Source organism: Microcebus murinus, chromosome 12, assembly GCF_040939455.1.
Source record: "Microcebus murinus isolate Inina chromosome 12, M.murinus_Inina_mat1.0, whole genome shotgun sequence".
NCBI classification, from domain to species: domain Eukaryota; kingdom Metazoa; phylum Chordata; class Mammalia; order Primates; family Cheirogaleidae; genus Microcebus; species Microcebus murinus.
The window spans coordinates 63,412,839-63,434,116 of record NC_134115.1 but is presented as its reverse complement, the minus strand read 5'-3'; the positions used below and the strand labels follow the sequence as shown (position 1 = coordinate 63,434,116).

Sequence of the window (21,278 nt, the reverse complement as noted above, 5' to 3'; positions counted from 1 at the left end):
GGGTGTGTACAAAAAAAAAGGAGAAAACAAATCTCATCTTGAGATTCTCCTAGTTCCCACACTTTGTTAGTATTACCATTGCTAGAAGTTTGAGTTTTAGAAGAGCAAAATGTGTTTTTTTTTTAAAGATGATAATGCTTTGTGCACTTTGAGAAATTCACTGCCAGCTCTGAAAAGCGTTTTATAACAAAAGCATCTTCTTTGAAGGTCAGAGAAGTATTTAATATGTTGTCTATTCCATGTAAATTAGTTCATACCATTTTTAGATTATAATGAAGAACAAAACACAGATGACATCAATTTTTTTTATTTCAGCATATTATGAGGGTACAAATGTTAAGGTTATGTATATTGCCCATCCCCCTCCCCCCTCGAGTCAGAGCTTCAAGCATGACCATCCCCTAAACGTTGCACATCTCACTCATTATGTTTGTATATACCCATCCCCTCCTCTCCTCTCCCACCTCCCTGATACCCGATAAATGTTATTCCTATATGTCCACTTAGGTGTTGATCCATTAATACCAATTTGCTGGTGAGTACATGTGGTGCTTGTTTTTCTATTCTTCAGATACTTCATTAGTAGAATGGGTTCCAGCTCTATCCAGGAAAATATAAGAGGTGCTATATCACCATTGTTTCTTAAAGCTGAATAGTACTCAATGGTATACATATACCACATTTTATAATCCACTCATGTATTGATGGGCACTTGGGTGGTTTCCATAGCTTTGCAATTGTGAATTGTGCTGCTATAAACATTTGAGTTCAGGTGTCTTTTTCATAAAGTGACTTTTGATCTTTTGGGTAGATGCCCAGTAGTGGAATTGCTGGATCAAATGGTAGATCTACTTGTATCGCTTTGAGGTATCTCCATATTGCTTTCCACAGAGGTTGAACTAGTTTGCAGTCCCACCAGCAGTGTAGGAGTGTTCCTCTGTCTCTGCATCGATGCCAACATTTATCATTTGGGGACTTTTTGATAAAGGCCATTCTCACTGGAGTTAAGCGATATCTCATTGTGGTTTTGATTTGGATTTCCCTGATGATTAGAGATGTTTAGCATTTTTTCATATGTTTGTTGGCCATTCTGTCTTCTTTTGAAAAATTTCTGTTCATGTCCTTTGCCCACTTTTTGATAGGGTTGTTTGATTTTTTCTTGCTGATTTTCCTGAGTTCTAAATAAATTCTAGTTATCAGGCCTTTATTGAATGTGTAGCTTGCAAAAATTTTCCCCTATTCTGTGAGTTGTCTGTTTGCTGTCTTGACAGTTTCTTTGGCTGTGTAGAGCTTTTTAATTTGATCAGGTCCCATTTATTTATTTTTGTTGCTGCTATGATTGCCTTTGGGATCTTCTTCATAAATTCTTTGCTTAGGCCAATGTCTAGACGAGTATTTTCAATGTTTTCCTCTAGAATTCTAATAGTTTCATACCTATGTTCAAGTCTGTTGTTACCCAGCATGAGTTGATTTTTGTGAGAGGTGAAAGGTGTGGGTCCTGTTTCAGTCTTCTACATGTGGCTATCCAGTGTTCTCAGCACCATTTATTGAATAAGGATTCTTTTCCCCAGTGTATGTTTTTGTCTGCTTTGTTGAAGATTAGTTGGCTATATGAGGATGGTTTTATATCTGGGTTCTCTGTTCTGTTCCACTGGTCAATGTCCCTGTTCTTGTGCCAGTCCCAAGCTGTTTTAATGACAATAGCATTGTATAGTTTGAAGTCTGGTAAATTGATATCTCCTATTTTGTTTTTATTGCCTAGGATTGATTTTGCTATACGGGGTCTTCTCTCGTTCCATATGAAGCATAAAATTATTTTTTCTATATCTGTGAAAAATGATGATGGTATTTTAATAGGGATTACATTGACTCTGTAGGTCACTTTGGGTAAGAAATTACAACGGATGCCATGGAGATACAAAATATAATTTATGAATACTACAAAAACCTCTATGCACACAAACTGAAAATGTGGAGGAAATGGACAATTTCTTAGAAACACACAGCCTCCCTAGGCTCAACCAGGAAGAAATAGAATTCCTGAACAGACCAATATCAAGTACTGAAATTGAAACAGCAATAAAAAAAACCTTCTTAAAAAGAAAAGTCCTGGACCAGATGGTGTCACACCCGAATTTTACCACACCTACAAAGAAGAACTGGTGCCTATCTTGCAGAAACTATTCCACCACATCGAGAAGGATGGAATCCTCCCCAACACATTTTATGAAGTGAACATAACCCTGATACTGAAACCCAGAAAGGCTGCAGCAATAAAAGAAAACTATAGACCAATATCTCTTATGAATATAGATGCAAAAATTCTCAACAAAATCCTAGCCAATCTAATCCAGGTGCTTGTCAAGAAAATAATCCATCACAACCAAGTGAGCTCATCCCAGGATGCAGGGATGGTTCAACACATGCAAATCTATAAATGTAATTCACCATATAAACAGAAGCAAAAACAAAGACCATATGATCCTCTCAATAGACTCAGAAAAAGCATTTGAGAAAATTCAACACCCTTTTATGATAAGAACACTCAACAAAATAGGCATAGACGGGGCTTACCTAAAAATGATACATGTCATATATGACATACCCACAGCCAATATCATACTGAATGGAGAAGAATTGAAAGCATTCCCACTTAGAACTGGAACAAGACAAGGTTGCCCACTGTCTCCACTTCTATTCAACATACTGCTGGAAATCCTTTTACAGCAATCAGACAAGAGAGCAGAATTAAGGGCGTCAAAATGGGAGCAGAAGAGATCAAACTCTCACTTTTTGCTGATGACATGATATTATACCTAGAAAACCTCAAGGATTCAACCAAGAGACTCCTTGAACTGATAAATGAATTTGGTAAAGTCTCAGGATACAAAATCAATACACAGAAATCAGAGGCATTCATATACACCAACAACAGTAACAGTGAGAACCAAATCAAAGACTCAATTCCCTTCACAATAGCAACAAAGAAAATAAAGTACCTAGGAATTTATTTAACTAAGGAGGTAAAAGACCTCTACAGGGAGAACTATGAAACACTGAAGAAGGAAATAGCAGAGGATGTAAACAGGTGGAAGAATATACCATGCTCGTGGGTCGGCAGAATAAACATTGTTAAAATGTTTATACTACCCAAAGTGATATCAATTTTTAATGGAAACCCATGTTTGATCAAATAACTAATATGCAAGAAAAATATGATTTGCAACATTTTTTGTTTCTTTTTATTTGTCCATGGTTGTTTCTATTGGCAAAATTTGAGATTAGGGATTATATGGTCTATATTTGAATTATTTTTTGAGTATAGCATTTGTTTTCCCAAATATGTCTGTACTATGTTTTAAATTATATAATGAAGGATGCTGGTAATTGTTCTAATGTTTCTTTATAAATGCAGATTAGTTCTGACATGGCCAACATGGGCTGCACTGATATTATAGGGAGGTTGTACTACTGAGCAATTTAAGGGTTAAAGTAGCTTCCCAGTGTTATTCTATACTTAGTCTTATTTTTTTCCCTCTCTTTGAACTTGTAGTTCGTTATAATGCTTCTGGGAATACTTACAGTGTGAGATGTGCCTTGATTGATACCCAACTTCAAGGCCCTTATAGTTCCTGTCAGCCCTTAGCCTCTTTTCTCCAGGGACCTTTCAACATCTCCTAGCTCCTTGTAGCCAACTGCAAACCTTTATGCTTCCCTTGCCTGCCAGCTTAATGCAAAACTGAAAATAAGAGTGGACTGACATTGCAGTCAGAGAGATGGCCTCCAGGGATGAGAAGCAGCCTGGGTCCCATGGCATTGGGACTTTAGATGGTAGTCTGATTTGTCAATCTGGATTAGAAATGGAAGAGAACTGTTGCCTCGTATATTACTTATTTCTTGCTGTAGGAGAGAAATAGTTTGTAAAGGGCTTAGAAAATCTCCCAACAGAAAGACAGGTAAATGAAAGATTAGCAAAAATATACTAAACTATTATAGCAGAATGCCTAGCAGATGTAATGCCAACTGTGAATAGTAATGTTACAGGAAGGAAACATCCTCTATTGAAGCTTCTATTTTATGGTAGTAATTTCATGTATTAATAGAAATATCTATTCAAAAGCTATTTTTTGAGTAGAAGGCAGTATACTTCTAAAACTTAAGATCTATGTAAATTTCTAAGATTTACATCTTAGAATCTAAGATTAGATTCTACATTTATCTAAAATCACAGCAATTTGTATGTCAATGCTGAATTATCACAAATGAGTCTTATTTGTGTTTATGTTCTTATTTGAGGACCAAAAACATTATATAGAATTTAAAATGAATTTACTTACATGCTTGCTCCTAGAGTAAAAAGCTTTTTCCTCTAAAGCAGTATTCTTAAACTTTAATGTGCATAGGAATCATCTGGGGATCTTATTAAAATGATGCTTCTCACTCAGTAGGTCTGGGTTGGGCCCTAATATTCTGCATTTCTCACAAGCTTCCAGGTGATGCCAATGCTGCCAGTTCAGGGGCCACACTTTAAATTTCAAGGTTTTAAGGGATTGAGCTTTATATAAATAAACTCACTGGGAATACTTTTTGTTTTCTAAACTCATTTCCTAAGATACTGTAATAAAACACAGCATAACAATGGTTCCATGAATATGAATCTTAACGGCAGAAGTAATATACAATGACCTCTTCTTACCTGATATTTTATTAGCCTCTGATCCTGAAAGTCCCAAATCATTAATTTTCATGACTGAATTAACAACCTTAAATAGCACAATACAAGAAGTGTTGGACTTTTATCCACTAATGTAACATAGCTATACTATTTTTTTGTGATAATATACTGATGATTCACTTTTTTCCCCTCAGCTTTATTAAGGTATATTTGACAGATAAAAATTGTATATATTTATTACACATATATAATAAGTAAAACATGATGTTTTTATATATTTATACTTTGTGAAATGATTAAATTAGGCTGATCACCTTATCCATCACCTCACATAATTATGTTTTTTGTGTGTGTGGTGAGAACACTTAATATCTAATCTCCTAGTAATTTTCAAGTGTACAATACAGTCTTGCATGGCTTAATGATGGGTGTATGTTCTGAGAAATGTGTCATTAGGATTTCCTTGTGTAAACATGAATGAGTGTACTTATACAACCCTAGATGGTATAGTCTACTACACACCTGAGCTATATGGTATAGCCTATTACTCCTAGGCTACAAACCTATACAACAGGTTACTATACTGGATACTGTAGACACTTGTAATACAATGGTATTTGTATATCTAAACACAGAAAAGGTACATACGATATGTTATATGATAAAAAATGGCACACTCGCATAGGGGGCACTTAACATGAATGGAACCTGTGGACTGGAAGTTGCTCTGGGTGAGTCAGTGAGTGGTGAGTGAATGTGAAGGCCTAGGATATTACTGTACACTACTGTAACCTTTATAAACATTATATACTTAGGCTATATGAAATTTATAAAAAATATTTTTCTTCAATAATTAACCTTAGCTTACTGTAACTTTTGCTTTTTAAACTTTTAAATTTTTAACTTTTTGATTCTTGGAATAACACATAGCTTAAAACATAAACACATTGTACAACTGTACAAAAATATTTTCTTTACATCCTTATCCTGTGAGTGTTTATCCATTTAAAAATTTTTTAAATTTGTTTTTTACTTTTTAAACTTTTTTGTTGAAAACTAAGACACAAACACACGCATCCTACACAGAGTCAAAGTCATTGAGACACCACTAGGATCATCACTTTTCTAGGTGGTAGGAATTTTTCAGCTCCATTATAATCTTATGGGACCACTATTGTATATGTGATCTGTTGTTGACCAAAAACTTCTTATATGACACATGACTATATAATATTATTAACTATAGTCACCATGCTGTGCAGTAGATCTTGATGCTTTTCTTAAATGAGGATAGTCTGTTTACTGAACTGTCTGGAAAAATTGCTTTCCAAAATTCATTTATAAAATACTTTGTTTTATTATGTAATCAATTTTTTATTGTCTGTATCTTGTTTCAACTTGATGCCTAATCTAGAGAGAGTTTTAATTTCTTAGTAACTTCCATTCTGCTAGCCCACTTTTTCACTCTTTCTGTCCCCAGCCCATGGAGCAGGTTGAGCTCTTAGGAAAGAAAAGTCATTTTCTACCAGGAAAACCAGACAAAGCTTTGTGGAAGAGGGAATCAATCCTTGAAGGACTTCTTACGCAGTAGTGGAGAAGAGGGCACTCTACATGGAGGAAACCACTTATACAAAGAGAGGGAAGCAGAAACACTGTGGGGCATGTTTTGAGAGAAGCAGCTGGCTGCTGGGTGGCTTCTAAAATGCTATGGAAATGCAGTTAAGTACACTGACATCATTAGCCAATTAGGTGGTTGTCGTAGATAACAGGGAAGTTTAAGGAAAGGAAAGCTTTTTAGTTCTCAGAGATACCTCAAGTTTTGAAAACCAGCTAATGGAAGAAAACATTCTTTACTTGGTGAAGAGCCTCCTGCTGTTTAAAGCTAGCCTGCCACTTTATTATTATTTCTTTTAACGAATATGGGTATAGTATTTGCCATTTCACTGGTGTACCTTTTATGTAAGATCCCATAACTAGACATCTCAGACTGAAATGTGCGATAGTTGGTACGATAACTGCTTGTTGAAGGAGTTATCTAATAAATTATGGACGATGATTAGAGATGCCTCTCTCCTCTGCTTCCTTGGCAAGAAAATGAGCTAACGACCAATAGAATGGCCCAAGTTGTAAAATACTTCATAAGTTTATGTCTATGTATTTATATATGTTGCCTAACTATTTTATTATTAGAGACTATATTCTCCATGACTATTAAGATTTTTCTACTGAAAATTTTCTGTATAAGTTTTTGTTTTGTTTTTATTAAAAAATAAATTTAAAGTTTCCTTCAAGTTTAAATTGAAAACAAAAATTAATGATTCCCTTGCTACTTGTCTTTATTTTACTTACACGCCATAGCATTTGACACATAAAGATGTTTTCCCTGGAGAATCTTGTTTCTGCCCAGGGCTGACATGAAAAGAAACAATTTGTCAGTCTAGTGGAGCTTGCTAACAATTCAAATAAACAACCTGTCTTTGCCTTCATACTGCATATTAATAGAAATGTTAATGATAATAGGAAACCGCCTCCTTTACACCCTACAGGGAACAGAAATTATTGGGTCAGAAATAGTTTTCTTGTGTTGAGTCCTCTTAACAAACACAACTGTTAGCTGAATACCAGTCTTATCAGTTTCATATTTATTAGCACAGTGTTTTTAAAGTAATAGTTACCTATTTAATGCAGCCAAATTGATCACTGCCTCATTTTGGCATTATCTAGCATATATGTGTTTACATGTAAGTCATGTATTGTAAATATTTCAAAGTGAAAAGCAATTAAATTTAGACTTTAGACATATATTTATAAACATATATTTGTGTGTGTGTGTATGTATATATATATATATATATATATTATTATTTTTTTTTTTTGTTAGAGTCTCACTCTGTTGCCTGGGCTAGAGTGTCATGGTAACAGCCTAGCTCACAGCAACCTCAGACTCCTGGCTCAAGCAATCCTTCTGCCTCAGCCTCTGGAGTAGCTGGGACTGCAGGCATGTACCACCATGTCTGGCTAATTTTTTCTACATATTTTTAGTTGGCCAATTAATTTCTTTCTATTTATAGTAGAGACGGGGTCTCGCTCTTGCTCAGGCTGGTTTTGAACTCCTGACCTTGAGCTATCCACCTGCCTCGGTCTCCCAGAGTGCTAGGATTACAGGCGTGAGCCACCACACCCGGCCCCTAAACATATATTTTGATAGGTGATAACTCTTTAAAAATATTTCAAAATAACTAAAAGAATAGATTTAGAATGTTCCTAACACAAAGAAATGATAAATGTTTGAGTTGATAGATATCCCAATTACCTAGATTTGATCATTATACATCATATGCTTGTATCAAAATATCACATGTACCCCATAAATATGTACAATTACATATCTATAAAAACTTTTTTAAAAGGGCTCCTTTGGAGTATACCACTGAAGACTATTTTTATATCAGAAATCTAGCATTTATCACATTTTCTCTCCTCTTTACCACCACTATTAGTTTGAGGCATAGCACACCATGGCTTAGTACTTGTGCCCTCGGTACCTAGCAGACACTCTGTAAATACTGTTGAGTTGTTTAATGACTTGCCTTTGATAATGACCAACTTCATTGCCGCTGCCTTGAGTTTTTCTTCAGCACACACCTATAAAATCTTGCTGTAATAAAATAATTGGGTTCTACACAGTCATCTAAAGCTTGTCAGATGCTTAGGAGAGAAGGATCTGTTATTGAGATGTTGATAATGTAGAGAAGAAAAGATTTCTCACCCATCTCTAGATTCATGTGTGAGACCACTTTAATAAAAGACAGATTAATAAGAAAAACATATAAATTAATTTAATATAGATTTTATATGACATGGGAGCCTTCAGAAATTATGACTCAAAGAAATGGGGAAAACTTTATTTTTGTGCTTGAATTAGTAAAGCATGGACAGTTGTGGAGATGTATGATTGGATTAAAGGGGGTATGATTTAATGGTAATAAACTGGGGGAACTTAGCAAGGCCTGTTTGTTCAGATTCTTCTTGGCATCTCTGTCCTCGGGGATAGGGATATTCCTTTCTGTGGGGTCTAGGGAGGGTACCTGTCTCATGAAGATCTTATGAGCTACTTTGGAGGAAGATCAGAGAATCCTTTCATGGCCCACTTCAGGGGAGAAGATCAGAGAGACCTTTTTGCTTCTGTGCTTTTCTCAAATGCCAGGGTACCATATTTTGGAGTGATGTGTCTAGAACCCTATCAATAGTAAGTAATGACTAGTGAGGGAAGTCTGATCTTTCTAGTCAATTTTTGAGACACTGAAAATAATAAAATTAGTTATATAAGTCAGATATTTGGAGATTTACAATCATTTAGCTTTTAGGAGAGTATAATTTATTGGTTGCTAGTAGACATAGTAGTCAATTATTGGCTATACCATTATGGTAACTTGAAAATAAGACTTAGTGTTATCCTTAGGTTTTTCCTAAGAAAACTATAAATCTCTAGAAATATTTTTCAAAATTAGCTGGGCTTACTTACATACTAGTATCAGTGTACCTCTTTATACCATTTAGATTGAATCGTTAGTGAATTATAAAAATGTTGAGTTGTCACTGTTGTTAAGTAGTACAGTGTCCATAAAATGGGTGGGCAAAGGAGTAGTCTTCAGGACTTTGATCGGAATCTGACATTAGTTGTCATTCACTAAAAAGCAATGATTCAGTGAATGAATTTTCATACACAAACGCTGTTTTGAACAAAAAACTCTCCAGGCAGCAAACACAAAGTATATTAAAGATGGATTAAAGATAGAAATTAAAAATAAAATATAGTAAATATTACTTTTTAAAATAAGTAAACATTTGCTGTTTGGTTTAAAATTTTATCTTTTCTTTGTTTTGCAGATGACAGGGTAAGCTTTTCTTTGATAAACTTAAACTTGAAACTTTGGATTTCAGACACATTACAGTGAAAGCAAAAAGTTCTTACATTCTTTTTAATAGCCTCTCACTTAACACATCATTATTACTAGTAACTGAAAATGGTACCAGAAGGGCTTTTGGTTTTCAGTTTGCAGTTTCTTGAATTCTTCATTATTTTGTTCCGTCTTAGAAACATGATGGGATAGAATCAACAAACATATTTTTAAAATTTTATTTTATTTTATATTAATACTTTCAAAGCAGATAATCTTCTGGCAAATTTTTTCTTGTGGCCCTATAGAGATAAAGTTGTTGAAAGTATTAATTTAATAAGGTGAGTACATTCTCAGTTTTCCTAATTGTTCGGAAACAATTTCTTTTATATATTTGGAAGCATAGGAAGACTTATTTGACTAGTTTCTAGGCTTGAGAATTTATTAATAGTATTTCTCCTATTGATCTAGCAAAGGGTTTGAATAGGTAAAAAAGCTTAAAATGTATTGATGGATGATTTTTAAGTAGTAAGTGGAACCAACTTTATTCATTAATTTTTTAAAGAGTTTTTGCTTTATGTATTTACCTTTGTGGAAGCGTTTATTAATTTCACATTTTTAAAATTTTCAGGTAACTTGGGTTTTTACTCCTGTAACAACTGAAATAACAAGTCTTGATACAGAGAATATAGATGAAATTTTAAGTAAGTACCTTGATATTTTTAAAGTATACTTCTGTATAAACAGTTTATATACAGAAACAATAAAATCTTAGTTACCTAGAATATACGAAGAGCTGGCATTCTGATTAATTCCATAGCATACTGAATTAATGTACTTTTGGTTTTGAGTTTTAGTAAAGTTTCTTAAAATATGTAAAGCTTCTTTCCTGTGTTATAAGTATGGTAATACTTTCAATCTTTTAAATTTCTTTAGTTTGATATAGACACCATTCTTAACAATTCATAAAGTATTTTGCTAAAGCCTACTTAGAGGCTGACAGTTCCCACTGTGTAACTACTAAATGTTAATGACCTTAGAACACAGCCTAGAAGTTTTTTTCTTTATTTTACTTTAATGAAGTCACCTACTTTGATCTCTTTTATTGTCATTGGTCTAATTAAGTTCCGTAAGTAATTTACAGAATGACTTGTTTACTGACAGCGTGATTATAGAGACAATTAACTTGGGAAAACAATTTCTCCTTTTTAAAAATAGTAAAGGAAAGATTGCAGATGCACTTGACAGCAAAATCACAACTTAGAAGCTTTAAGAAAATGTACAATTTTCTTAATGATTTCTTCTTTTTCTTTTTTTAAAAACACTCCATTTCAACTACTGGTTTACATATAACAGAACCAAAAGTAATAAAGGTAAAAAGTTATAACATTCATTGAGCATCATATATTTTGTGCTCCTAAAATTTTAAATGCTAATGAGTCTATTCCCATCTTACAGGATTTCTGTTATTTGGTTTTTTTTTGAGACAGAGTCTCACTCTCTTGCCCGGGCTAGCATGCCATGGCATCAGCCTAGTTCACAGCAACCTCAAACTCCTGGGCTCAGGGATCCTCCTGCCTCAGCCTCCCGGGTAGCTGGGAGTACAGGCATATGCCACTGTGCCCGGCTAATTTTGTCTATTTGTAGTTGTTCGGCTAATTGCTTTCTATTTATAGTAGAGATGAGGTTTCACTCTTGCTCATGCTGGTCTCGAACTCCTGAGCTCAAGCAATCCTCCTGCCTCTGCCTACCAGAGTGCTAGGATTATAAGGTGTAAGCCACTGCACCCGGCCTCTTACGGGATTTCTTTAGAGCTGTGGTTCCATAAACTTTAGCATGCATCAGAATCACCTGGAGGGCTCATTAATATCTATACTGCTAGCCCTGACCCCCAGTTTCTGATAGAAACTGTTAGACACCCCCCCCCCAGGAATTTGAATTTCTGTGAGTTCTTACGTGATGCTTCTGGTCCAGGAACCACAGTTTGTGAGCCACTGCTTTAGAGTGTATAAGCAAATGAACAAAAAGTGCTTTGAAGGTAAAAAAAGAAGGGAATTGAAACTGACATGCCATTCTCACTCCTGTCATCTTCTAGATTCTAGAATATCTTTGTGTTTTATTTTCATAGGTGCTTGAGAAGTTTGTTTCTCTGAATTAGGTTTAGCCAAAAGAAACAGTGCTACATCTTTCTCATATCTTCACATCCTGATATGCAAATCATACTAAGTTATTTTTGTAACAGAAAATAACTGTTAAGTGGACAGGAACCAGAAAAAGAGCATCTTCTGCAGTGCTGTTGTAGATTACATGTTGCCAACTAGGTGGGATATCTGACATTTAGAAGTAGTTAGTTATACAGGTCTATTCTGTGAAATAGGATTTTACTTGAAGAACTAATTCTCAGTTATTCATGAATATGGAAGATTAAAAAATGGATTATTAAAATTCAGATTGTGCATTTTACTTTTTGTGAGAGTTGGCCATTTAGTAGCTTACTTGCATGATCTGGATTTGATTTCCCTTTTGCCTTATAATCATTTAAGATACAATGGAGGGGCTGGGCGAGGTGGCTCACACCTGTAATCCTAGCACTCTGGGAGGCAGGTGGATCACTCAAGGTCAGGAGTTTGAAACCAACCTGAGCAAGAGTGAGACTCTGTCTCTACTAAAAATAGAAATAAATTAATTGGCGAACTAAAAATACCTAGAAAAAATTAGCTGGGCATGGTGGCACATGCCTGTATTCCCAGCTACTTGGGAGGCTGAGGTAGGTCTTAAGCCCAGGAGTTTGAGGTTGCTGTGAGCTAGGCTGACTCCACGGCACTTACTCTAGCCTGGACAACAAAGTGAGACTGTCTCAAAAAAAAAAAAGATACAATGAAGGCATAAAGATGGAGGGTATATAGAAAAGAGACAGAGTCTCCCACAAATTATATAAGTCATGGATGGATGACTCTTATGTGTGGGTTTCTGAGTAAGAGGTAACCTAATTGTTACTGAGTTATTTTAGTGGGCCCTTATAAGGGGAAGAGATCATGATGAAAACTGTATCTTTATGTCAAGATTATGTAGCTATATAAAAATAACTTAGCTTGTTTGGTTTTTGTTTTTCAATTTCAGACAATGCTGATGTTGCTTTAGTAAATTTTTATGCTGACTGGTAAGTAATCTTGTTTTAATTTTTTTTTTTTTTTGCATCACTTAATTATTTTTTAGTTTTTATTTTTTACCTTGTTAAAGGTGAATTTGTCTTTGGTGGAAAGGTGTGATTAGGGAAGCCTTTTCTATTGCAAGACAGTATTCCATACACAGAATTAAGGTTTAATTTGGTGAGGATTTCTGTTTTAAGAGAGAAATATAACTGATTCCATGATCTCATATCTTAAGATAAAGACAGGTCACATAAAAACTCAAATTTGATCCACCCTCCCTGTGCAAAAAAGGACAATTCTGTTTGTCCCAACCTTGGAAGGAATGCAGTGTTTGAGGGTTTGTAGGTCAGGATTTGGGTGTGGCAAGTTTAGAAGGAAAAATAATGTTGACATTTTTTAACTTACATAATTTGCTGCTTCTTCAGGAAGCTTTTACTCCTTCCCCTGGCTGAGTCAGACCCTGTCTTCTATGTTTATGTGGTACCCTATGTGTCACTTTTTGTTTCTTACTAGATGTTTTGTCTTTTCTTCTTTGTGCCCTAGCAAACAAACTGAGGGCAGAGATAATGTCTTACTTGGCATTCCAAGCATCTAGACCAAAGACATGAAGCATAGTAGATATTAAAGAACATGGCATGGGGATTTAAAGAAGGGAGATTTAGCTGAAGACAAGTTTGAAACACTGGCATATTCTTTTTTCTTAGACACACTATCTTATTTGACCCTTTAAAGCTTACTGTTAATACCTATTAGCTGCCACTACCCTACTTCAGGCCACTGTCCTGCAATTTACCTAGAATTCCTGCAATGGTCTACTCATTTGTTTTCTGTGCCTCTAGTCTTGTGTATCTCCATTCTTTTCTCTACAGTGTAAGACAAAATTCTCTTTCCTACAGTGAAAATTAGATTGGTTTATACTCCTTCTTAAAATCTTTAAATGGTTTTCTATTACCTTTGGGTTAAAGTTTCAGTCCCTCACTTTGGCCTAGGAGACCTCTCATGACCTGGTCCCTTCTTCCCTCTCAGCTATATCCCTTGCCTCTCTCCACTGCATATTCTGCTCCAGTTATATTGAGCTTCTTTTCAATTCCTGTAAAATTCTGTACTTCATCACTGGACCAGTCATGATATTTCCCCTGCCTGGATAGATCACTTACTTCTTAGTCAAGTCCTAATCATCTCTCAGGTCTTAAATTAGATGCCGATTTCTCTAGGTCACCTTCTTAAATGAATATGCCTACCCCTACTCTCAAGTCAGATTAGGAACCCTTCTGTATTTTCCATAACACCCCATTCTTACCCAGTTATAACACTCGTATGTTACAGTCTAGTTGGTGGCTCCCTATTACATTGTTTGCATTGCGAAAATAGTTACCATGACTATATTTTTTTCAACATTAGTCCCCAAGCACTTTGCATAATATGTGGCTGATAAGTAGATAATAAATATCTACTGAATGAATGTATGTACAGTATGGGTAGTTAAAGAACTTTCATAAAAAGTTGAAGATACACAAAGAAAATACCATTTATAAAATATATAACAAAGGTAGCATTTTCCAAGGTAAATTAGGATTGTCCATATGTATACATAGCCACAAAATTTGGTAGATCATTCAGTCCATTTTAAAAATAAGAAAACTGAGATCCAGAGGAGTAAAGCACTTCCCTAAGGTTATCTGACTAGATTGTGGCAGAGGGAAAACTAGAACGAAATTCTCTTTTGACTGAGGGCTTTTGTGTGTTATAAGAAAGAATAATAGAATGTGCTACTGACCTTTTTGCAAAAACTAAATTAGAAATGTGGACTAATTTCAGTTACTTGGGAAAACATATTAGCTAAAGAATACCTTGAGTTGTTCATAAATTAGTACTCTCCTATTCAACTGAAAAAACTTAGGTAACTGGCTGTGGGACATAGACTTACATTGTGTGGCCTCAAAGGCTAGACTCTTGAGTCCCTCTGAAAGGTATGGATGTGGCACAGTTTAAGAATTCTCTAATAGAGCTGCCTAAAAATACTGTTATGCCTGAGAGAGTAATAAACCATAGTAAGTGTTTAATAATGCTGTTATGTGCCAGACTCTTTACATACATTGTTTTTAATGCTCAGAACTACCCTGCAGGTAGGTATTATAATTTCCATTTTAGGTTGAGGAAATTGAGGCTCAGAAAGGTCATACGGCTAGTAAGTGGTGGAACTGGGATTTAAACTCAGGTATGTCTGACTCCAAAGCTTATTTTCCCCCCAGTAGGTTATATTAGTAAGTGCTTCCAAAGTGTCCCTGCAAAGACTTTTACTTATTTGATTGATTTGTTAAGGATTAATTTAAGCAATAGATTGGACATTGGGTTTAGATAACCCTAAGGCCCTTTAATAGGTTCATTGCTTATATGATGTTTCTTTTATAAATGTAACATTTCCATGTTAATGGATACATGTGTATAAAGGTACAGTAATATTGGAATTGAACTTTTATTTCATCTTCCTCTTTCACCTTTTGGTACAGGTTGAGTATTCCTTGTCTGAAATGCTTAGGACCAGAAATGTTTCAGATTTTTTTCAGATTTTGGAATATTTACCGGTCATTATATTTACCGGTTCAGCATTCCTAATCCAAAAATTCGAAATCCTAGATGCTCCTATGAGCATTTCCTTTGAGCATCATGTGGATGCTCAGTTTCAGATTTTGGAGCATTTCAGATTTCGTGTTTTTGGATTGGGGATATTTAACCTGTATTAAAACTGATTCTATTTTAAACATGAACTCATGCTTAAATACTTACAGGGCAGCAAACTGAACAATCCAGATGGAAGGAGCCCTTGATGTGTTCTAAAGACTACTTCTTCTAACTTCTTCTTCCAGAAGAAGCCTGTCCACTAATTCTTTAGTAGGCCATATCCAGATTTTTCAAGAAACCATTAATCAGTCCCCACTCCTTGCCTAGCCCTGCCCTCTAGCTACCCTATTTTTAGCAAACTATAAGAACCCACAATCCCGGGTCCTAGCTTCTCCAGTTCCTCCATTCTATTAATTTATTCATTTAACAGACAACTATTGAATGCTTATTAGATTATGTAGTCAAATAAGACACGGTCCATGATGTCCACAGACCCCACCCACCTATCCCAGATGGGAGAGATTTAAGAATGCTAAAAGAGGAAAGAGCCACTTGAAAGCAAGAGATTGAAGATACAGATTGTGTCTCCTTGATATATTCTAGGACATCTCCTTAGGAAGTCAGGTGAGTCGGCTAGAAGAAATAGGGAGGAAGTGTAATGTTTGCATCCTTTCACAGGCTTTACAATATTTTTATTGAATTATAGCTAATATGAACTGATCATGGATCAAACAGTTCACAGGCATCATTTAAGTAAATTTCTTGGTGGAAAAGAGCTCGGCAGCAATAGTAGCAATTATAGTTTTTTTGTTTACATATCCTCAATACCTTATCCATAAGAGAATGACCATTCTAACCCAGCTGATTGTATGCTGATTCTAATTCTTCTTCCCTTTCTTTTTCTTTCTTTCTTTCTTTTTTTTTTTTTTTTGAGACACAGTCTCTCTCTGTTGCCTGGGCTAGAGTGCTGTGGTATCAGCCTAGCTTACAACAACCTCAAACTCCTGGGCTTAAGCAATCCTTCTGCCTCAGCCTCCTGAGTAGCTGGGACTACAGGCATGCGCCACCATGCCCAGCTAATTTTTTCTATATATTTTTAGTTGGCCAATTAATTTTTTTCTATTTTTAGTATAGAAATATACTATAGATGGGGTCTTGCCCTTGCTCAGGCTGGTTTCGAACTCTTTTTTTTTTTTTTTAGCATATTATGGGGGTACAAGTGTTAAGGTTACTTATATTGCCCATGCCCCCCTCCCCCCTCGAGAAAGAGCTTGACCTTGAGCGATCTACCCTCTTCGGCCTCCCAGAGTGCTAGGATTACAGGCGTGAGCCACCGCGCTTGGTCTCTTCTTCCCTTTCTTGTCAGGTCCCTTTAATGACCCAGAATGTATATAGTCATGTACTGCATAACAACATTTAGATCAGTGACAGAGGTCCCATAAAAGTATAATACCATATTTTTACTGTATATTTTCTGTGTTTGGATATACAAATACCAGTGTTACAGTTGCCTACAGTATTCAGTAAACTTACAAGCTGTACAGGTTTATAGCCTAGGAGCAATAGACTATAGGTGTGTAGTAGGCTCTACCATCTAGGTTTGTGTACGTATACTTTATGATGTTCACCCAATGAAGAAATTGCCTGATGCATTTCATCTGCTAGAGTGTATCCCTGTTGTTAAGCAACACATGACTGTATTTGTGAAGTGGTCGGCCTGATTAAGGGACAGTCAGAATTAGAAGTAACAAATTCCTGGAATATTGTGGGGTCTGTGCCCAATTTTTTAAGTAAAAGAAAAAAAAGTAAATATAAACAGGAAGTCTTGTTTAGGAATTTATTAAAATATTTGCTTCTGGTCTTAATATATTGAGTATGTTTACAGATATAAAAGCCCATTTGAACAAGGATAAATTTTGAGGGGAACCAGTTCATTACATACCATGTATTCTTTTAATACAACTTATTTAGTATGCTAACTTGCCTGTGAGATTTGATTGAAGTGACCAAGTAGATCAATCTAATATTTATTATTAAAAGATTAATATTTAATATTAAAAGATTTTTTTATAGTAGCCTAAAAATATGTTCATTATTTAGAGAAAGCTAATTTCTTTTATAAATGGTGAAGCCTCATTAGTTACAAGGCATAGTAATACATCTTTGAGGACTTATTTCAGACTTATTTCATGGCCTCTCCAAGAGCTCCTTAACTGTGTGCTCCATAATACTGGCAATTACCTTAAGGTGAAAAAAACCAACATCTTTTAGTTATTTATACAGTCTTAGAATTGGAGTACAGTCTTTGAATTCAAAATCATCTTCCTCTCCATTGAATGACATTAGGATCCATAATTAAATTACATATCTGATTCTCTTGTGGACTTGTTTATTGTACCTATACTAAGTATCAGTAGGTGATAACTAAAATAAGATTTTATTACTTCTTTTCATTTCTAATTGGTATCCTTTTCCATGTATAGGTGTCGTTTCAGTCAGATGCTACATCCAATTTTTGAGGAAGCTTCTGATGTCATTAAGGAAGAATATCCAAATGAAAATCAAGTCGTGTTTGCCAGAGTTGATTGTGATCAGCACTGTAAGTACCTTAATAGGACATCTGGAAAAAATTGTCCTATCCCTACCTCTCCTGCACACTCACTCACACACACAAACACACACACATACTCTTTCTCTCTCTGTTTTTAAATGCTCTGCTTTAACTAGAGAACAATCTGAAAAGATTCTAGTGACCTTGGTTAAATTGTTGCAATTTAATTTTTGTGTTCTTATAGCACTACTTTCCATTTTGATGTGTAAAGGATTTTTTTCAAATTAAAATATAATAGGTCAAACATAGGGGAATAGTAACTAGCAGTGTTTTCTACCAAAGCAAATCCAAAATCAATGAATAAAATTGAAATACAGTTTTAGAAAAAAAAATGGATTCGTTAGTTTTAGAATCATGTGGAAGTACCTTTTTTAGTCATTTCAAATAAGATAGCCTCAGATTTTTGTGTGTTTTTGTTATTTTAGAGAATCTACTAAGATTGACCTTGACTATCTTTGAGGTGTAATTAGCTATAGTTACTGTTTATAATTATTGAGAGTATTTAGAAACTTAGGTTCGACTCTTAAAAGCCAATCTCTTGAATTTTGCTTGTCCTAGTAGGGCATTCTTGGTAATATCGTCATGGTTTTCCATATACATGATACATTTCTCTAGCTTGAACTAGTGAGCTTGCTAGTAATATTTCCTCCTGAATGCTCCCATTACACTTGAACTTGCCTCTTTCATAGTGCCCAACTCATTGTATTTGGTAGTTCTGGTTCATTGTATCTTAGTTGTGTCATCAGCTGCATTGTCACTTCTTCAAGGCAGGAATTTTTTTCTTTCCTTTTTTTTTTTTTTTAATCCTTTCTTTTAAGTGGAGACCAAACCACTCATTAATTTCTGTATCTCAAGCATCTGACAGTTTCTGGGAGACAGAGACTGCTCATTAAAAGCTTGTTAGGCCGGGCGCTGTGGCTCACGCCTGTAATCCTAGCTCTTGGGAGGCCGAGGCGGGCGGATTGCTCAAGGTCAGGAGTTCAAAACCAGCCTGAGCAAGAGCGAGACCCCGTCTCTACTATAAATAGAAAGAAATTAATTGGCCAACTGATATATATATAAAAAATTAGCCGGGCATGGTGGCGCATGCCTGTAGTCCCAGCTACTTGGGAGGCTGAGGCAGCAGGATTGCTTGAGCCCAGGAGATTGAGGTTGCTGTGAGCTAGGCTGACGCCACGGCACTCACTCTGGCCTGGACAACAAAGCGAGACTCTGTCTCAAAAAAAAAAAAAAGCTTGTTGCATTGAGTTACTGGTAAGTTGGCCTGAACACAGAGCTGTCTTACGTTCTACAAGTTTTCTTTTTTTTTTTTTTTTGAGACAGAGTCTCGCTTTGTTGCCTAGGCTAGAGTGAGTGCCGTGGCATCAGCCTAGCTCACAGCAACCTCAAACTCCTGGGCTCAAGCAATCCTTCTGCCTCAGCCTCCCGAGTAGCTGGGACTACAGGCATGCACCACCATGCCTGGCTAATTTTTCTATATATATTAGTTGGCCAATTAATATCTTTCTATTTATAGTAGAGATGGAGTCTCGCTCTTGCTCAGGCTGGTTTTGAACTCCTGACCTCGAGCAATCCGCCCCCCTCGGCCTCCCAGAGTGCTAGGATTACAGGTGTGAGCCACCGCACCTGGCCTGTTCTACAAGTTTTCTATCCTCTGTACTTAACCCACTGATGAGAATTTGTGTGTGTGTGTGTGTGTTTGTGTATTTGTACATACTAACTTCAATTTACTGATGAGGAAATGGAAGTAAAGTGGCTTAACCATTGTTACATAGCTTAATGCCTCTAGTCAGGCCAGAATTAGAATCCTGATCTCCTGACCAAATGCCTTCACAAACCTATTTGGGGATAGGTGTAGCTTTGTGCTAGGCAGAAAAGCATTTTCTAACAACAAATCATTTTAAAGTCTTACAAGCCATACCCCATATTTCTTGTCTGCTCAGATTCAGAACTGGATAGGATGGAGGGAGCAATAGAAGATTATCAGCACAAACATGGACTACATTTTCACACTGCTTTGTAGATTTTATCTTCTACCTTTCATTGACATAGAACATGATGCTTTTGGTATGGAGTCTCATTTTAAATTTTTCTGTTCTTTACATAATTAGATATTCCAGTTCAGATAAGAGTTTCTACTTTTACTGAATTTGAACCATAAAACCTGAAATTATGCTCTCAAGCTTACAGTCATTGAGAAGAAAAACTGCTGTTTATATCATTGAACTAAAATTTCATTTATTCTGTGTTTTATAAACAGATTAACTTACTTTTGAAATAAATTTGACATCATTGCTAGTAAGTTTTGTTTTTATGGGAGCAAATAGCCACAGTTTAGTTGCTTTTCAACCCACCAGAGATCTATAAAGTTAGTAGTTACTAATGAAAGTTATATCTGAGGTATTGTGTATTCTATTTTTTCTCTTCTGTGTAATTCTTTTAAAAAAATGACATGAGACCCTTGAGGATTTATTCACATTTTACACTCTCTTTAGAGATAGTTAGACTGTACTTTTGTTAACCTCTTATGTGCCAGTTGGATTGTAAAAGTTTTGAATTAAAAGAACCTTAAGAATTCTGTATTCTGAAGAGAACTGCCTATTAAGCAATTTTTTTTGGTTGGATTTCTTTGTTTTTTTCTCCAGAAAGTTTAAATAATTTTAATTGCTCACAGAGCTACCAGTGCTTTGAAAATAGATTCTTCAGTCCTAAAAAGCAGCTTCATTTTTTTTTAAATAAAGATATATTGAGGTATAATTTACACATAAAAACTTCACAAGTTCAAATGATACAATTTTATAAGTTTTGATATGTGTGTATGCATGGAACCATTACCACAATGAAGATGTGGAACATACCTGTCATCCCCCTAAACTTTCCTTGTGCTCTTTTTTTTTTTTTTTTTTTTTGAGACAGAGTCTCACCTTTGTTGCCCAGGCTAGAGTGAATGCCATGGCGTTAGCCTAGCTCACAGCAACCTCAAACTCCTGGGCTCAAGTAATCCTCCTGCCTCAGGCTCCCGAGTAGCTGGGACTACAGGCATGTGCCACCATGCCCGGCTAATTTTTTGTATATATACTTTTAGTTGGTTTAATTTCTTTCTATTTTTAGTAGAGACGGGGTCTTGCTCAGGCTGGTTTCGAACTCCTGACCTCAAACAATCTGCCCGCCTTGGCCTCACAGAGTGCTAGGATTACAGGCGTGAGCCACCGCGCCCAGCCTCCTTGTGCTCTTTTGTGGTCTTTCTCTTTCCCACCTCCATCATCTTCAGGGAACCTTCTACTTTCTGTCACTATAGATTACTTTGCATTTTCTTG

At 35.7% G+C, this 21,278-nt stretch overlaps 1 protein-coding gene across 2 annotated transcripts in view; it reads left to right on the top strand.

The window, feature by feature from the left end:
- ERP44 (endoplasmic reticulum protein 44) overlaps positions 1-21,278 on the top strand; it is a 66,152-nt gene that overhangs the window by 14,928 nt on the left and 29,946 nt on the right. Inside the window, exons 2-4 of one of the 2 annotated variants that reach the window (XM_076008876.1) lie at positions 10,208-10,280; positions 12,697-12,736; positions 17,834-17,949. In XM_076008876.1, the coding sequence (XP_075864991.1) occupies positions 10,208-10,280; positions 12,697-12,736; positions 17,834-17,949 (229 nt within the window). The remainder of the gene's footprint in view (positions 1-10,207; positions 10,281-12,696; positions 12,737-17,833; positions 17,950-21,278) is intronic. The other variant, XM_076008877.1, reaches the window with a different exon arrangement.